General features: G+C 33.7%; 1 protein-coding gene across 3 annotated transcripts; it reads left to right on the forward strand.

Annotated features, from left to right (window-relative positions):
• Nucleotides 1-402: 402 nt before the first annotated feature.
• On the forward strand, nucleotides 403-10190 carry LOC120630688 (regulation of nuclear pre-mRNA domain-containing protein 1B). Of its 3 annotated transcripts, XM_039899964.1 has the most exons (7): nucleotides 403-619; nucleotides 1968-2204; nucleotides 2927-3165; nucleotides 5286-5394; nucleotides 8037-8212; nucleotides 8435-8528; nucleotides 9298-9370. In XM_039899964.1, the coding sequence occupies exons 1-6, from the start codon at nucleotides 469-471 to the stop codon at nucleotides 8513-8515; spliced, it is 993 nt and encodes a 330-aa protein (XP_039755898.1). In that variant the 5' UTR covers nucleotides 403-468; the 3' UTR covers nucleotides 8516-8528; nucleotides 9298-9370. The 3 variants fall into 3 exon arrangements, with proteins under 3 accessions (XP_039755898.1, XP_039755897.1, XP_039755899.1); XM_039899963.1 differs by lacking the exon at nucleotides 8435-8528 and having other exon boundaries at nucleotides 9298-10190; XM_039899965.1 differs by lacking the exon at nucleotides 9298-9370 and having other exon boundaries at nucleotides 8418-8435.
• Nucleotides 10191-17329: the final 7139 nt, after the last annotated feature.

The raw sequence follows: 17329 nt of genomic DNA on the forward strand, positions 1-17329 counted from the left end.
CCACTATCAAAATTTTTTGTGAAATAAATCAGATACAGCCACCACATGTAAAATTAAAATCACGTGTCTCCTATCACTTAATTAGGTACGCGTAACGTAGCGTTGGTACTATGCTTGTGTCGGTCTGCAATAGGGTGGTGCCTGTGGGGGGCACACCTGCCAAGTGCCATGCGATTTCTACCACCTCGCGCCACGTCTGATTTTAAGAAACTTATGTAAAACGCCATGTGGGCTATCGGCGGGATACGTCGTTGACTTTATCAGCAGGCTATTGCGAACTTAACATGACATAACAAACGCGACAAAGCAGAGCTCAAAAAAGCTATAGTCCGAAGCTAAAAAAAAGTGGAAACATCAATGTCAAACTGTCAACACATAACGTCAACTAATTAAAAATAGGTTGATTGCGCGGTGATTGCGCGTTCTGAATCTTTACTGCTATTTAGAAGTGCGAAAATACGACTTATTATGTCCGGTTTCACAGAAAACGCCTTAATTCGTAAGCTGCAAGACTTAAACCCTAGCCAACAGAGTATTCAAACATTATCTTTGTGGCTTATACATCACAGAAAACACCACGCCGCTATCGTCAAAACATGGTTCAAAGAGCTATTAAAAGGTATTTCTCATTGTTATTTCCTCGTATCTATATGCAATAAGTATTATTCTATCGAATGCATTCCTCATAAGAATCTAGTAGTAGGTAAGTGAATTCAATATTTTTCTCCTAACGAAAATGCTCACGTGTTAAAATTTACTGAGGACGTTTCAAAAATAACTTTGATAAAACGTATGTGGCATTATGCTCTTAGAAGGCACGGAACGATCTAATTTATAGAATATACTTATAAACAGTTGGTGTAGCGTGTCTATCCACTTTTTTATAGATATGGCTGCAATTTGTCCACTGCATCGATACTAGAATTTTCCCGCGACTTTGCTAGCTTGTAAACACTTATTGTGAAACTATACCAGTAAAGTTTGTGTCATTGTAGAATAAGTAAATATAACATTTTAGTAAAAAGTTTCTTCTCCAAAATTATGCAACACCTTTGTAATTAATAGCTTCTAGTTAATTAACTAATTACAATAGGATAATTTTACTTTATCTAATTCAGTGTTAAATATTATAAAATAATATACAAAAGAGATTTGTATTACATGTTTTTATTATATAAATGTTTATAAAATATACTTCACAACATAAGCCAAAAACAACAAAAATATTGTTTATTTATTTATTTATATATGTAGAAATAAGAGTAAAAAATGTTTAGTCTAACTTTTATATTTCTTATTGGAGCGGAAAAGTAGTAAAAAAAATAAACAAAAATTCTTTATTCATGTAGGCCTACCACAGGCACTTCTGAAGCGTTCATATATATGTCTCCACTATTGCAAGGTGGTGATGATAACCAAATTTATTTACTTAAAACTAAAGCCAAGTCCACAAATAACTGAGACAACCTCAGTAGGAAATTGAAGAGGTAATTCTAAATAGTAATTATTTGCCCACATACAATTTTCAATTTGGGAGCATCAGTTGTATTAGTCAATTTTGGCCTTCCGCTTGACTGATTCTTTTACAAGAATGTGCTTCCACACATCTGCATTCCAAAACTACCATCAATACCTTGAAATAAGACAACCCTTTGATTATATGTAACATGAGTGAATAAAATTTTATTAACATAATAATTCAGCTTTTGTATATTTATGTTTCCCCAACCCAAAAAATTTGTTGGGGGTTGATTTTAACGTGGATTGTGGCCAGAACAGCCTATTTTTTCTTACCTGTCTAATAATGTAAACAATCTTTTTGTTGCTTTTTAGTCTATTGAAGATTTTGAAAAAATTAGAACCATAGATATATAAGGAAATACAGAAAAAAGCTAATTGAAATAATTAAGTGTAGATAAGCCAAAATATTCATAAAAATCTAATCAAAATACTTCTATGATTTCCAGCAAAAGACAGTAAACAACTCACATTTATGTATCTTGCAAATGATGTGATACAGAATAGCAAAAAGAAAGGACCCGAGTATGGAAAGGAGTTTGGTAATGTACTTGTGGATGCATTAAAACATATGGCAAAAACTGGTATCAATGCAAAGACTAAGCAATCACTACATCGCATACTAAATATATGGGGGGAGCGGGCTGTTTATGAGCCTCAGAAGATACAAGAGTTTAAAGTGGCTGGTAAGTTTTAATCTTTGTTTACCTGTCAGGCTATTGTTTTGTAAGAAACAACTATTTTGGTTCAGCATTGCTTGATTAATGTAACTTTTATTTCTATTTATAATTGATTTCCAATAGTACTTAATTGACTTGATAAAATTTAAATCACCTAGTAAACGCCATCTATCGAAAGTAAACCTAAGTAGCAATTCCCATATATACTTTATTTTTTATTTTTTATCTGCTCCTTTTTGATTATTTCAAGATTTTTAAATGGTTTAGTTAAAAATAGATATAGATAGATAGCCATTGGTTGTTTTCTATTCCGTATATTTCGTTATTTTCTGTTTAATAAATTGTAGGTTGCCTTTTTAAATGTTATTAATATAATCATACACACAACTGCTTTACAGTTCAAATCAATAAACCTTAATTTTTTTAATGAATGCATTCTTCTAAAGTTAAAAAAGTGTCATTTTTGGATTGTGTCCGCAAAATATCTCAGAATTTTGATAATTTAATAAGTATATAATTTTGAAAGTGCCAATCAAAACTTAACTTATATTAGACTAGACTAAACCAGAATGGTATCTTATGAAATTAAGACACAAGTCTCCACATAATAATATTTATTTTCAACTTCTCTCTTGAATGACGCAAAATGATAACTCACTTAAGTAAACTCATGGGCTTGCATATATGTTAATTGAACCTTGCTTAAATCACTTAAACGATTATTTCAGTTGATCCCAATGATGCAGAACCAAGTAATGTTGCTAAAAGAAAAGCTATAAACACTGAGGTGAAAGAACCTGAGAAGAAGCCTAAGTTTGAAGAAAATAGTAGAGAAAAAGAGAGAATTAAAGAGAAACGAGAAAGAAGAAGGAGTGAGAGTAAGTCAGATGGTCACAATGACTCTATCTCTAATGTGAGCCCTAACACTCCACCTGGAGACCCTCCAGAACCTGAAGAGCTAGTAAAGGTAAATAAGTTATCATTTCATACATCTATGTATATTTATCACCATCATCACCCTGTGCCTATTCTGGGCACAGTCCTCTTTCATAGGAGAGAAGAAATTAGAGCATAAGTCCACCAAATTACTCCAATGTTGATTTGCAGGCTTTAACAATTATTATTGTATTATCCCCAATCTGGCGCCACCTTCAATGTTAGCGTTAATCATTCTTTCTAATGGCTAGGAGTTGGATAATAAATTACACTCAGTATATGGCGGTTACGATCGTAACTTGGCCGGATTTGATTTAAGAATGTTGCAAACTAAAGCGCGACCTTAATACAAAAACCTTGACCGTCCTCTTTCCGTCCTCCGAGAATTATTCGAAAATACACCTCTAACTGGTAGAGGTGCATTTTAGAATAATTCTTTCTTAGCGGATACCTCGCCTTCGCCATAAGGAAAGAATTATCCGTAGAATCCTACCAAATAGATTTGCAGGATTCAGTGTTTGGCCTGGACATTTATGGACTTTGAATAATATTGTATGAAATACGGCATATAATGTAAATATATTATATTTTTTATAGTATTCTCTCTATAACTGATGCCCGTGGGCTTTAAAAAACCCATATTATACGTTTTTTCTCTCAATGTGATTTAAAGTTTCAAAGCTCAAAAGGAATCAACGTTTTATTTCGGTTCGCAATGTTGACAGTTCGCTTCGATAGATGGCGCTAGTAGTATAACATTATTATCTGCATCGCGCTAACGAAAGTCATTTCACGGAGCATAAGTAGCTTCGATGAATCGGTATGAATTGTCAAGCGCTAACTAAAGCGCGTTCCATCTTAGATTGCAATTTTTAATACGCATTGGTACTTATGTACTTAATGCGGTAATATTATATATTTAAAAGGGAGAAAATGTCGTTGAACCATATGGATGACTGATCCTTATGGTTCAACCCTGTAAAAAAATAAGTAGAACATGGGAGGTTGGAATTAATTTTTAATTTTTTACTATTTTTATTTTTTTATTGTTAAGAATATTGCCTTTTTATCTTTTGGATTTGTATATAGATATAGATATTGCATTTTCATTCGTATTATGTATATCATCATATCGGCCCACTACAAGGCACGGTCTCCTCCCACAATGCTAAGGGGTTAAGGCCATAGTCCACCACGCCAGCCCAGTGAGGATTGGTGGACTCGACATACCTTTTGAAACAGTTTTCCTTCACCGTCGAAGCAAGTGATATTTTTAATTACTTAAAACGCAAATAACTTAAAAAAGTTATAGGTGCGTGCTGGGATTCGAACTCGTCCCCCGAAAGTAAAGTCTCGACTTTACTATGTAAATGCCGCTTCATTATGTAAATACTCATAAATAATGTTAATTGGTATTTCGCTGGGCTGCCACTCCAGTCTCGCGAGTCGCGAGGAGTCGCTGTATTCAAGCGACACATACCGTTGCCTATGAAAATCGATACATCAGTTGTCACCCTGTGGTTGTGATGATGATAATATTTGTATAACAGTGGTCCCGAAGCTACCGATTTCTACCGAAACGGAAATATATTTTACCGATTTAAAGGTATTCAAACATTCTTCCTATTTTTTTTTAAACAGTTTAAACGTTTGTCACTAGTTTCTACGATTAAACTTAACTAAAATACCTACCTATATCCACAGCCTTTTAAAGTCCAGAATCGGTAGCTTGTATTTATTTTAAAAATCACCAAGAATTCTACTTATTAGAGATAGTATATATCCAATTTGTAATTGCAATATTATTTTATTGCTAATTATTTGTTTATTAATCTGTTAGTTCGATACGATTCTAACACTTTGCGGTACAATATTATAAATGCGAAAGTGTGTTTGTTTGCCCTTCCTTCACGCTCTAATTTTGATTAAGGTGATTTGATTTTTGGCACAGAGTTAGGTTAAAGGATGGATAGTAACATTGGCTACTTTTTATCGACCGACGGGATTTGTAAAAGACTGTAATAGACGCGGATAGGCTAATTCATTTATTCCAAGTAGGCTTACTAACAACCCTACCGTACCGTAACAACCCTACCGGTTCGGAATGCAGATTTCAAATTAATATTCAAAGAAAATTACTTCTGTTTCCAGGCGCTGCTAGAGTTGGAATCAAGTGCTTCAAGCGACGAAGCAGTGAGGGAGCGTATCGCCTCGTTGCCGCCAGAAGTTTCCGAAGTGCAATTATTATCTAAGTTAGAAGGTAAATGTCACACGAAAATATTCTATTGTACTCCACTTATATACAAAAAAGATATATTTTGTACCGCATTATTTGCATATAAAATAAATGATGGTTCGAGTCAATTGTTTCATTTATATTTTTTGAATAAAATTTCTAAATCTTGTACCTCATTCTTTTCCTTGAATATTTCTCAAATGTAGGTACAGGAATGTCGCTCACATTTTTACTGCTTCGGCTTAAAGTCATATCGCTTGTTGAACGCAGCATATCTGATCGTTCACTCACACAATCTGTGCAGTGTGCTAATCAAAATAATATTATTGGCCGATACTATGCAGCAAACCACGAAAAACCGAATTATTATTACTAAAAAAAGCTGCAGAGTAAAGTTACAAGAAGAACATGCATTTAAACATTTTCATACATTAAAATTTTTCTTCTATGTATTATTTTCAATATACCTATTTACCTTGTTCTGCCAATATCATATCCAGACTATTTATTTCTATATATTTTTATGTTGTCACATTTATTTACTCTATTCCTTCAAATTTAATGCGAATATCATAAATTAGAGTCACTGTTACGAACTATAATGGATATTGAATGCTTTGCTTGCGATATTTTAAAGACATTTTAGGTTGTTAATAAAATATATTAGTTTTCAAGTGTCATAATTATCGAATTTTTATTATTATCTGCACATTTGGAACTTTAATTAATGCTATAACTGTCAAATGTTCAATATTACAATTCCATGTAAGTTACTATTTTCAGTTTTATTGGTACACTTTGTTTTTAACGAGGAGTTTAAGGAACTTATCTGACAGCTGTTTAACAGTAGCTGCTGATTGCGATATGCATCTGCCGAATGTTTTGTGAACCATTCGTTTGACATTTGAATGCTGCCAGTTACAGTTATTTTGATTGATCGAAAAACTGTCAGTACGACTCTGTACTTTGAACAGCCACAGTGCCATCTACATAATGCTGCATACACATATAATCGATTATTGTAATGGTACTAGACAGAATTTGTTTAATTCTTACACAATTTTTTTTCTTTTTTATGTATTTTGTTACAATTAATTGCCGGTGTGTGTTATGAATAAATAAAAATTAAATAAATTAAATAATTGCAGCAGCGAGAGTTTCTGAATTCTTTCTAAAGACTTAGTACCATTTTGGGCATACTAGAAAGTCGTCGAAATCCTTTTTCCAAATATTGGTATTGGGCCAACGAACTTAAAATATTGAGTCAGTTAGTTAAACTCTCTTTGTTAAATTTTAATTGAATTTTTGTTATTAATATTTATTAAGTTTTTTTTTCTTCCATATTATTATTTATATTTTAAAAACTATCCTAGTCGAGTTTTTAGGCTATTGCTTTGAAATGCGATAAAATGAAATTTATTTATTCGTGTGAACATGTGATAAAATGGTCTTAGCAAAATAAAAATAAACTAAAAACATATCCAATCAGGCAACAACTTACAAAATTTGGTCAATTTCCGTAACATAAGTTAAATAATCTAGTTCTGAGGCTGAAATTTTAGAAATTCATCCATATAATAAAGCTCTGTTATAAAGTATATAAAAAGCGACCCTGTTTTAAAGTACGCAGTCTTTCATGCAGCGCTCATACCGGAACGTAAAGAAATACATTACTAAAGTAAAAAAAACACAGAATGTATGTACTATTATAAAACGAGGACTGTTTTGTTCATTTTACTTTGTCGTTATATCTATATTAAAATAAAAACTAACATATTCCGAAATTTTTTAATTTAGATCTCACATCAAAATACCCTATCCATATTTTGCTTTCTCTTTTGTTAAACGAAAACCTCTAACATCTGTACTACCTCATTACATGTATAATATTGGTACCGTCAAATCAAAGAGTAAACATGCATCAAAAAGGAAAGCGCCCTAAACTATTACTTACATTTTTTTTTAATATATACAAATACTACTCGATACACACTTCATGTAGCCCCAAAGTGAGCTTAGCTTTTGTTATAGGTACTAAAATGACTTGAATATTTTTATGAATAATATACGTAAATTCTTATTATATTCTTATTATATATATTCTATATTATTCATATTTATCTATTTAATGCACCTTCAAGCTTAACGTTTTTCGATCATTATTATTTAGGCTATATGAAAAGCAGCCAAATTTTAGTCTTAAAATGCATAACGTGCACAAATATGACTTCAATGCTGGTGTTACGCAAAGCACCGCTATTCCAAATATCCTAATTTTATTGATTTTTCCGATTATTAATTATAAAAATAATCATTTAATTCAGATGTTTCCATCCATAGATTGTTAGATTCAGATGTTTCCATCCATAGATTGTTTAAGTAATGATTGTAGTAGGTAAATTATAAACAATTTTTCCTTAACCACTAATTACATAGTTTAATTATTTTTTAAAACTGGTAAAATACTGTAACCTAAATAATTTTTTATTAAAAAAAAAAAATAAAAACAAAAAAGAATATTTTTCTAATTTATTTATAAATTTAGTTTTTTTCTAGTTGCCTGTACTTGACTCTCAAAAAGTAAAAAAAAAATTGTGTGCATAATAAACCTAAAAATCGACTTAAAACATACCTACATATATTTTTAAATTAATTTTGGTTTCCAGATAAGGAATCGGCACTAAGCCTGAGCGTCATAGTCAATTCGGCGGTGGAACTCCTAGCTGAGTACAACTTAAGGTTGTCCGAGGAGTTGGAGAAGAGACGGAAGGTCGCCGCCATGTTGAGGGACTTCGAACAGGCGCAACGGGAACTCGCCAAGAAAGCTGAGGCGAAGCTTGAGGTAAGCAAATACAATTTAGAGTATTTAAAACGTCATGGGAAGATAATTCAGCGATTTAACTCCTTGCTCAGTACAACTTATGTTTGACCTTGAAGTTAGAGAAGAAACGGAAGGTAGTCGCAATTTTGAGAGACTTCTAATACGTGCTTCGTCTCAAGCTTAAGGTGATAAATAAGTAAATTAAACAGTAGTTTTCCTACCCTAGTAAAATTTATGGTTAAGGAGTTGGAGAAGAGTAGGAAGTTCGGCCGCCATGTTGAGGGACTTCGAACAGGCGCAGAGGGAACTCGTCAAGAAAGCTGAGGCGAAGCTTGAGGTAAGCAAATACAATTTAGAGTATGTAGTTCAGCGATGGAACTCCTTGTTCAGTACGACTTATTTGTTGTCCTTGAAGTTGGAGAAGATACGGAAGTTCGTCGCAACGTTGACAGACTTCTTATACGCGCTTCGTCTCAAGCTTAAGTTGAGCTAGTAAATGAAACAGTAGAATTCCTACCCGAATTTATGGTTGAGGATTTGAAGAAGGTTGTCCGAGGAGTTGGAAAAGAGACAGAAGGTCGCCGCTATGTTGGGGGACCTCGACCAGGCGCAACGGGTACTCGCCAAGAAAGCTGAGGCGAAGCTTGAAGTAAGCAAATACTATCTAGACTTCTTATAGCGTCATTGTAGTCTATTTGGATCTATGAAAATTTTACTGTATTACTGCTAGACACTTCAGTCAAAGTTAAAAAGTCGATTGAAAATTGTGTAAACTTTATGTGTTGACGGGCTAATGTCAAAGTGGGCAACGACCCTGCTTTCTGAGTCTGAGGCTGTGGCTTGGATTCCCGTAATTGGAAAACGTTTTATGAATGTTTTTAGTGTCTTGGTGTTTGGTGTTAAAAGTATATTATAAGTATTCATACATATTATTCATTAAAAATACAATAATCACACCTACGTGTTGAGCTAATAATAAATATGGCGCGTAGCGGGAAAATGCTACAAGATGACGCGTAACAGAAAAAAAACGTTGCATAGCTATTCAATTTCTCCCTAACGTCGATAAAGACTTTGAATAAATAAACTTATGCTTGTTCACACAGGAATACAATATTAAGCTGCAGAAAATCTTCGAAGTGAAGTCCGAGGTAAAGTCCCACATAGAGAACTTGCCGGATGTGTCGCGGCTTCCCGACGTGACCGGTGGGCTGGCCCCGCTGCCCTCCGCCGGGGATCTGTTCAGCGTATGAGAGTTAATTAACGACTATCATGTCGATCCAGGCTTCGTGCGGACTTTGCGAGGTTACCGATGATGCCTCGCAACACATGCCTCGCAACGCATGCCTCGCAGCGCTTGTATCAAAACGCATAGCTCGCCAAAAACATTATGTTCACGTGAGATCCGTTACTACGCCTGCCTCACAGTGCATGCCTCGCAGCGTATGCCTCGCAGCGCATGCCTCGCGAGACATGGCTGGAATATATACACTTTGAGGCATCCGTTGCTACACATGCCTCGTAACGTTCGTACAAAGCAATGAATAAATTGGACTACGTAAACTTTAATTGTTCAGAAATTCTTGACTATTTAAATAATTAGAGTAGTATCTCTATGAAAAAAAAATATACATTTGCCTTTACAATAGTAAAAAAGCTTAACGTGAGTTATTGCGGTAAAAAATGTTTATTACTTCTGGTCCTTGAAATGGATAAAAGAAGTGTTGGAGCAAATATAAGATGTTAATTTCATATAGAGTGGCGTGCGTATAGCACCCTTATATTATTATGTGTGCCTTCATATAAACTGCCTTCTGAAGCAATACGACAATTGATTAAATAAATCTAATAAAAATATATTTCAAGAAAAATTCACTAGAAAGTTGGAAATTTCTAAATAGTTAGAGTTCATGGATGACGTTATGCAATAAGTGAATAGTATTTTATTTTAGTTATTAATATGTGTGACTGTTATAAAGATACTAATTGAACCAAAAATAAATTAAATAAAATGAACTCATAGAATTTTATGACTGCCTTAGTATATTTTTTTAGATTATAAAGCATTAAGGTGAGAGTAAAATGGAACTTTTATAACGAGTTTTAAAGCTTAAATTCGTCCAGACAGCGCTATAAAATAAAAAAAATAGTAATATGGCTATTTTACTTACGACTACAATCGTAAAATCTTAAACTAGTAACTTTCTACTCCTTTCTTAGAGTACTGTTCACATAAACACCGACAGTGGCGTGCCTAGAGGGTATGCGGATGATAGAAAATGAAGAAAATCTCCCGTACGAGTTATAAAAAACTTAAGACTAGGCATTGTAAGGGTTTTAAAAAGCCTACCCTCGAGTATTTATAATTCTTTCTGGAGATTTTCTTCATCTGAACACCCTGTGCATACCCTGTACATACCCTCTATGGACGCCACTGATAGCAAAAGTAGTAAAAGGCCTTAAGGCCCGTTTTTGCTTCTTACTATGAAGCTAAGGTCACCACATAAAAGGTATCACTTATTCTCGATTAAGTCATACATTATTTTAACCAAGGTATATTTCCGTTTTATGTATATCATTTATAGAAAAAATACCATTTCTCTTAATCGAGAATAACTGCTTCTTTCTAAGGGTTCGGTAGGGTGATAACGTATCTCGCGACAGGCTTGCGACAGGCGTAAATCTTTTAATCACTGTTGTCAAACGTCACTTTTCCATACAATAAATAAACAAAAGTGACGTTTGACAGCAGTGATTGCGAGATACGTAACACTCTACCGGTTTCCCCATTCCAACTATCCTTGTGTAAATGAGCTATCTAATTCAATATTCGCGCGTTCATACATATTTTTTTTTCGTATAATTTTATTATAGATGCCTAAGGTCACACTGTACTGCACGTACTCGTACTGTATCGTACGATTTATTTTCGTCTGTTTAACATATCCACATTAAAAGCTTATTCCTATTATAAATTCTACTGGTAATTCCAGAGAATAGAGTTAGGAACATACGAACAAACTTTAAACTGTCTCGAGTTAAGTTTTATTATGTAATTAACGGCGTGACACGCGGGAATTTCTTAGCTTTAGCTTAATTAACAGTTGATCTGTAAAAACTGCGCACGTCTTAGTCCTACCTTAGTAGGACTAAGACGTGCGCAGTGAAATAAAAAGTTATGAGTGCCCTCGTTTGCTGTATTTTATTCTTTTGTCTTCTTCCTGTAGAAATAGGTCGAGAAAATGGCTGTCATAATTTTCTCATCGTGTGCAAATTAGTTCAACAGGTCATTTTGGTATGAAAAACCAAATGACGTTATTTGACAAATTCTAAGTAGATTGACTAATTACCGTTATTCTCGTGTTTAAGTAATTAGAAGTAACGTTTGTAAATGAGTATATATTTACACCCGTTGCAACTATTTAATGACACATGTTGCATAACGACGTCCATGTTGTTAATTATAAAAAGTTGTTTATTAATATACACAAAATGTTTAGACGTTTGCAAGCTGTTAAGCTTACTTAGTTGTTTTTTTTATTAATAAGATTTTCACCTTCATTTATCATCATATTCATCGTCATCATCATCATTGTCATTAGCTTAATTGATTTCTCACGGCTTTATAAAGACTTATATCATGGGAGAGTTATATAGATTTAACTACGACTCTACTGTAATATGACTTAGCGGTCTGCTTCTTTTCCACCGGATGTTCGAGCCGCGGGAATATTCACACCATTAAAATAAAGGACCTGGTCGAAATTTGTCCCAGGCTGCCCAAACATATGTGCATATTATTAATTATAATCCCTACTAATACTATAAATAAGAATGTGTGTTTTGGAAGTTATACTTGTTTTGGCGCATTAGGGAAAAATTATGACGGTAAATTTTTACGATGCGCGCGCGCATCGTCACGAAAAACCGACACCCTGAAGTTAGCTATAGGCAACAAATTTGTATTTCGATAAAAGGTTTGACACTACACTTTGACTTCTCAAAGTCTGCGGGCTCATTCTGGCGATTAAATTGATTCAATTGTACAAACAAAAATATCAAATTTCAATGATGATAATTGGTTTTCCGTTAGTGAGATAACTGGATTAACGCGTTATAATAAATCTGTCAATCTACAAACGCAGAATAAGGCGAAAGATAAAATTTTTGTAAAGATTTTTTATCCTGTTACGCAAAAGAAGTATAACGTCTATCGCGTGTACATAAGTACCCACACGTTTATTTTTGTACTTATAATAGACGGAACAAGCATATGACCCACCTTATTCTGAGTAAAAAATCATCGGCTATAAACAGAGCGACACTTCGCAGGAATGCAAGGAGTACGTACTGCAACATGCCACCCTGTGCAATGGTGTGCACTGGATTTCTTACCAGGGAATGTCTACAGCGGGGAAATACATAAAACGCCTCCTCCTGCACTAGTTAGACAGGGTGGCCGGTCAATTGACGTCACAAAAAAAATTTAGGTCCTGTATGTTGCGCGATTTTTTATAGTTTTGGAATTATGTTTTTTTTTGAAGTGAAAACTTCTTTAGCGGCATTGAGCACTTTTTCTGTAATGGGTATAAAATCTTAAACTCGCGTCAGGACACGTGACCTGATCGAAAAAGCGTAAGACGGATGGAGAGTAGACAGCTATCTACTATTTATTTATTTATTATTTATTTACTATTTTGTATCAGTTTTAGAGATTGGCGATGATAGTTCTGGTAATGATGATGGTGAAAAAGTCGTTGAAATTATGAATGGAAGTTGATTTTTCGGAGAGATAAACTTTTTAATGTAAAATAATTGTAATAGTTTTAAAGTGTTAAATTTTTAATGTAATATGTATAATATGTCATGTTTGTGTACGATAGCGCAATAAATGAATATTGTATTCTACCACATTAATGATAGTACTTTTATACTGATAAAGCAATTGGTGCAAAATTATTCCCTAACCATTCCAAAATATCAAACATGCTCAACGTTAATTAATAATCAAGTTTTCACTTCTGCCGGCACTCCCGGAGTGCAACCCGTCTTTTTTTTATGTTTACATTTTTCATAACTTTCAACAAAGCTACGAAGCTGATTATTTTATGCATAAAATTTACAACTCATGAGAATTCTGTTGCAAAAAAAATAACTAAAAAAGTATTGTTCTTTTTTTTAGAATTTTTTTAAGATGTCGAAATTCCTTAAAAAATCTATAAAAAATCGCGGAACATGGGGGTGATTCGGGTACCCCACAACATACCGGATCTAATTTTTTTTTTATGACGTCGACTGACCGGCAGTTCAGTAATGTAACAAATTATGATTTTTTAACAGCATATTAAATTTCAATGGAAATGTATATTTTGTGTTTGTCGACCTTCCTGGCGCAGTGGGCGCTGTGCAAGTGGGAGGGAGGTCCCGAGTTCGATCTCCGAGGGGCAAATAGGGTTATATAACTGCCTCACCTAACAAGTTAGTCCGCTGCCATCTCATCACTTACCAACAGGTGATATTGAGAACTTGCAGTGGAATAAAAAAAACTAAGCCACATCACCTTACTTCACTCACATTACGCACATATCACCATAAGTTAAGGTTATAGTAGCACCCATATGTGTAAGGAGTTCTATATTGAGTCAACCTACCTGATGGGGCATATAATGAGTGGTAAACCCCTCCCCAGACCTCGGCTCTTCTTGCGCACCGGTACGCCCAATGAGTATCGTAGTAAGAAGTTGACTGACTATATATATACTCATTGCGCATTGTAGAACAACAGAAAAAGAAATAATAGAACCATAGTCATTTATATCAAAAGTTAAATTTTGTGAGGAAGCCACGAAAATTCATTGAACATGCAATTTCGATAAATGCATTCAGAAGTTTCATGCATCTCGAATGTACAAAACATCTGAATGTTTTAATAGTAATAAATATTTTTTATTTTATTTTACTGAGACACCCGTTTTCTGTAATTGTAATCCTACATGGAGGATATCGCCTGAAGCGATAAGACCCCCTTTACGCGTTTTTTATTTTTGTATAGTTTTCATATTTTGTTATGTTTGTGTCTTTTACCGAATTGTGTAAAGACTTCTATCTTTTTCATCGTATGTGCATAAATTATGTCCGCAACACTCCACACCACACGTTTTCGAGTACGAAACTCTGTATCATCAAAGTAAAATGGGCCTATTGTCACTCGTTTTAGAGTCGCAAATCCGGTACATCTGATTTTTGTTTCTCAAACGTTTTTTGAAAAGTCCCAGCTAAAGAATTGTAGGAAAGTTTGAGCTGTAATACAATGCAAATAAGGTTAATTTTACTTCGATACTTGCGAGCGAGTTATTAATCTTGTTACTACAAATATATTATGTATACAAACACTTTTCAAAAATACTACCAAGCCGAACATATCCCATTGTATGCTCCGTTGTTTTCTTACTTGCCTTATGCCTTTTTATGTAAGCAATATTTTAATAACTTTGAAGTGTAAAGAATGTTTTAAAATTAAAATAAAATCCTTTAAAATATACAAAAAAAAAACGTTTTTATGTCATAGTTTAATGTAGTTGCTTTGCAGTTTCTGTATTGTCTGTGTAATTTATGCATGTTTTTGCGACCATAGACAAACTATACTTGTCTTCGATCAATAAAGTGTATGTGTACGTGTTGTAGCTTGCACAAGGTTTATAAAAAAAAATCCTCCTGGCTGTACGAGTCATATTGAAATTTAGGGGAGGCAGTGCTTGTACGCATGCATGAAGTGCACACCACTGTATCTATAGGTCCTACACAAAATCTATCAGAAGTAGGTATCTGGTTTTATTTTTAAAAATGGTTATCAGCCGATTTCTTAACTTATTAAAAAAAGTTATTTCGTCATATTGATCGAAGACACATGTACTCTATAATGCACTTTTATGTACACATTATCAATTAACTTCAGTATTTCAATATCAATCTTGAAACATTATAATGTCGACGCTCATAAATAATTTCGTACTACTGTAAAATAATAAAATGAACATATCAATGAGATGTTATTACCAATAGAGCTGGCTAACTAAACTAGTCGGTGGTATACAGGTCTGTGAAGTTAATACATCTATACTGAGGCGTAGGCGTAGGCACAGGTTGTTCGACCAGGATATTAATAAGTAGTAATATTTTATTAATTTTAACATTAATAAGAATTATAAAAACTTTAGGCATAAACGTATGTGCATGTCACACATAAACTAATAAGACTTAAGTTATTAGTTTAACCATAAAGTTTGGTACGACCACACAAATAAAAAAATACTTTCTTATTTACCTTATTAATTTGTATGATCATTATTATTTTTGGCGAAAAATTCTAACTAGTATTATTTGACTTCATACATACATAAAAATACTATTTACGTGAATTTTTATAACTCTCATTTTATATTATTTGCGTGCTTACAGCGTTAATGCTATATAAGCATTCAAAGCCCTTGGTCAAACGATGTGTTTATACCACCGTATCTGTGAGAGTTTGTACCTCTAGAAGTAATACCATATTATTGGTTAAAATAATATATTTTCGTTGTGTACATAATAATGTTAATTATTACTATTTACTTTCTTTATTTTTTATTAATATTATATAGGTGATCGCTTGGATAAGTTCTTCTAGCAATTATGTATAGATGTGATCCCGTACATAATCTAAGAGAAAACAAGTCCGAGTTTTCTTTACTGTGTATAAAAATGTTGAATACTTTTAATATATAAGTTCTTATATACATTAAGATATTTCAACACTTACCTTTACGTACGACACGACATGGCGACGCGACGTTAGTGACAAGTAGACTCGCATTGGTTTTCTAACGAACAATCTATCGAAAAAATGGTTCTCAAATATGAATGAGACCTTATTTTTCATGTTTAAAAGTTGACAGCATATCTATTATATTATTGATCGTTGGATTAATTGCACAGTAGGCACAACCAGGCGCCATAGTAATGCCCGTTTTTACTAAATCTAGGCCACTCCTAAATCAGATACCTATTATTTAGGTGATGTCTAGAAAAACGAAACGTTTGACCAACTCTTACACGATGACTAAAGACTTTAGCCATCTGAAGTTACGACACCGGTTCACTGGTGCGTAATTTTAAGGGAACTCGAAACCTATGATAATACAAACACAAAATATGACAACCTGTGGCAAGAATCATAGACAAAGTACAACGACCTCTCTGGTGCAGTGATCTTATAAGTGGACGTCCCGAATATTCGATTCCCAGGTGTAGAAATATAGGAATTTATAATTTCTGAATTTTCTCTGGCCGTGGCTTGTTACCTATAATATTAATATGCGTGAAGCGGTGATAGCGCATTGGGCAGGAGCTCGACTTACCTTTCGGGGGGGCCGAGTTCGAATCCCAGCACGCACCTCAACTTTTCAAGTTATGTGCATTTTAAGTAATTAAAATATCAACGGTGAAGGAAAAATATCGTTAGGAAACCTGCATGCCTGAGAGTTCTACATAATTTTCTCAAAGGTGTGTGAAGTCCACTAATACGCACTAGGCCAGCGTCGTGGACTACGGTTAAAACCGATTAGGGGCATCGGTTTAACATAAACTGCCGTAGCCCTAACAGAAAACGGGAATTGGTTACATTAATAACATACTATTGTATTCTTAAAGTATAAAAGAGTTGTGTTTGTGTGTTTTGTTTATCGCGCCGATCTTATTATAGAACGGTGTATGGGTTTTTCGTCCTGGAAGCCAAATAATAGTTTAATCGGGTTTATGTATCGTTTTATTTAGTTAAGCTACAGATACATAGTGTACCTATATAGCATATAATTAATATCGGCGACATATTAAATAAATTTTGTTATATTAACAACACTGGTGTTTTATTTCTGAACTTTTTTTTTATTGTTATATCAATTCACGCAAACAAATATAGGTCCCATTTATAACTGACTTCCAACAAGAGGAGGTACTTATTTCGTCGTAATCTTTTTTTTTTATGAATGTTACCCAATAACTCGAAGATGCCTGAACCGATTTCAAAAATTCGTGTCTTAGAATTAAATTATAGACTAAATAATTTTCTGAAAGAGAGTTTATTGTTCGTAAGTCTGT

Source organism: Pararge aegeria, chromosome 16 (assembly GCF_905163445.1).
Source record: "Pararge aegeria chromosome 16, ilParAegt1.1, whole genome shotgun sequence".
Lineage (NCBI taxonomy): Eukaryota > Metazoa > Arthropoda > Insecta > Lepidoptera > Nymphalidae > Pararge > Pararge aegeria.

Bases quoted from the DNA above. Each gene is read 5' to 3' on its own strand.
- LOC120630688 (XM_039899963.1), top strand. From the start codon at position 469: ATGTCCGGTTTCACAGAAAACGCCTTAATTCGTAAGCTGCAAGACTTA. The intron at 620-1,967 runs GTATTTCTCATT...TATGATTTCCAG, and splicing joins GTTCAAAGAGCTATTAAAAG to CAAAAGACAGTAAACAACTC. The intron at 8,213-9,297 runs GTAAGCAAATAC...TTGTTCACACAG, and splicing joins AAGCTGAGGCGAAGCTTGAG to GAATACAATATTAAGCTGCA.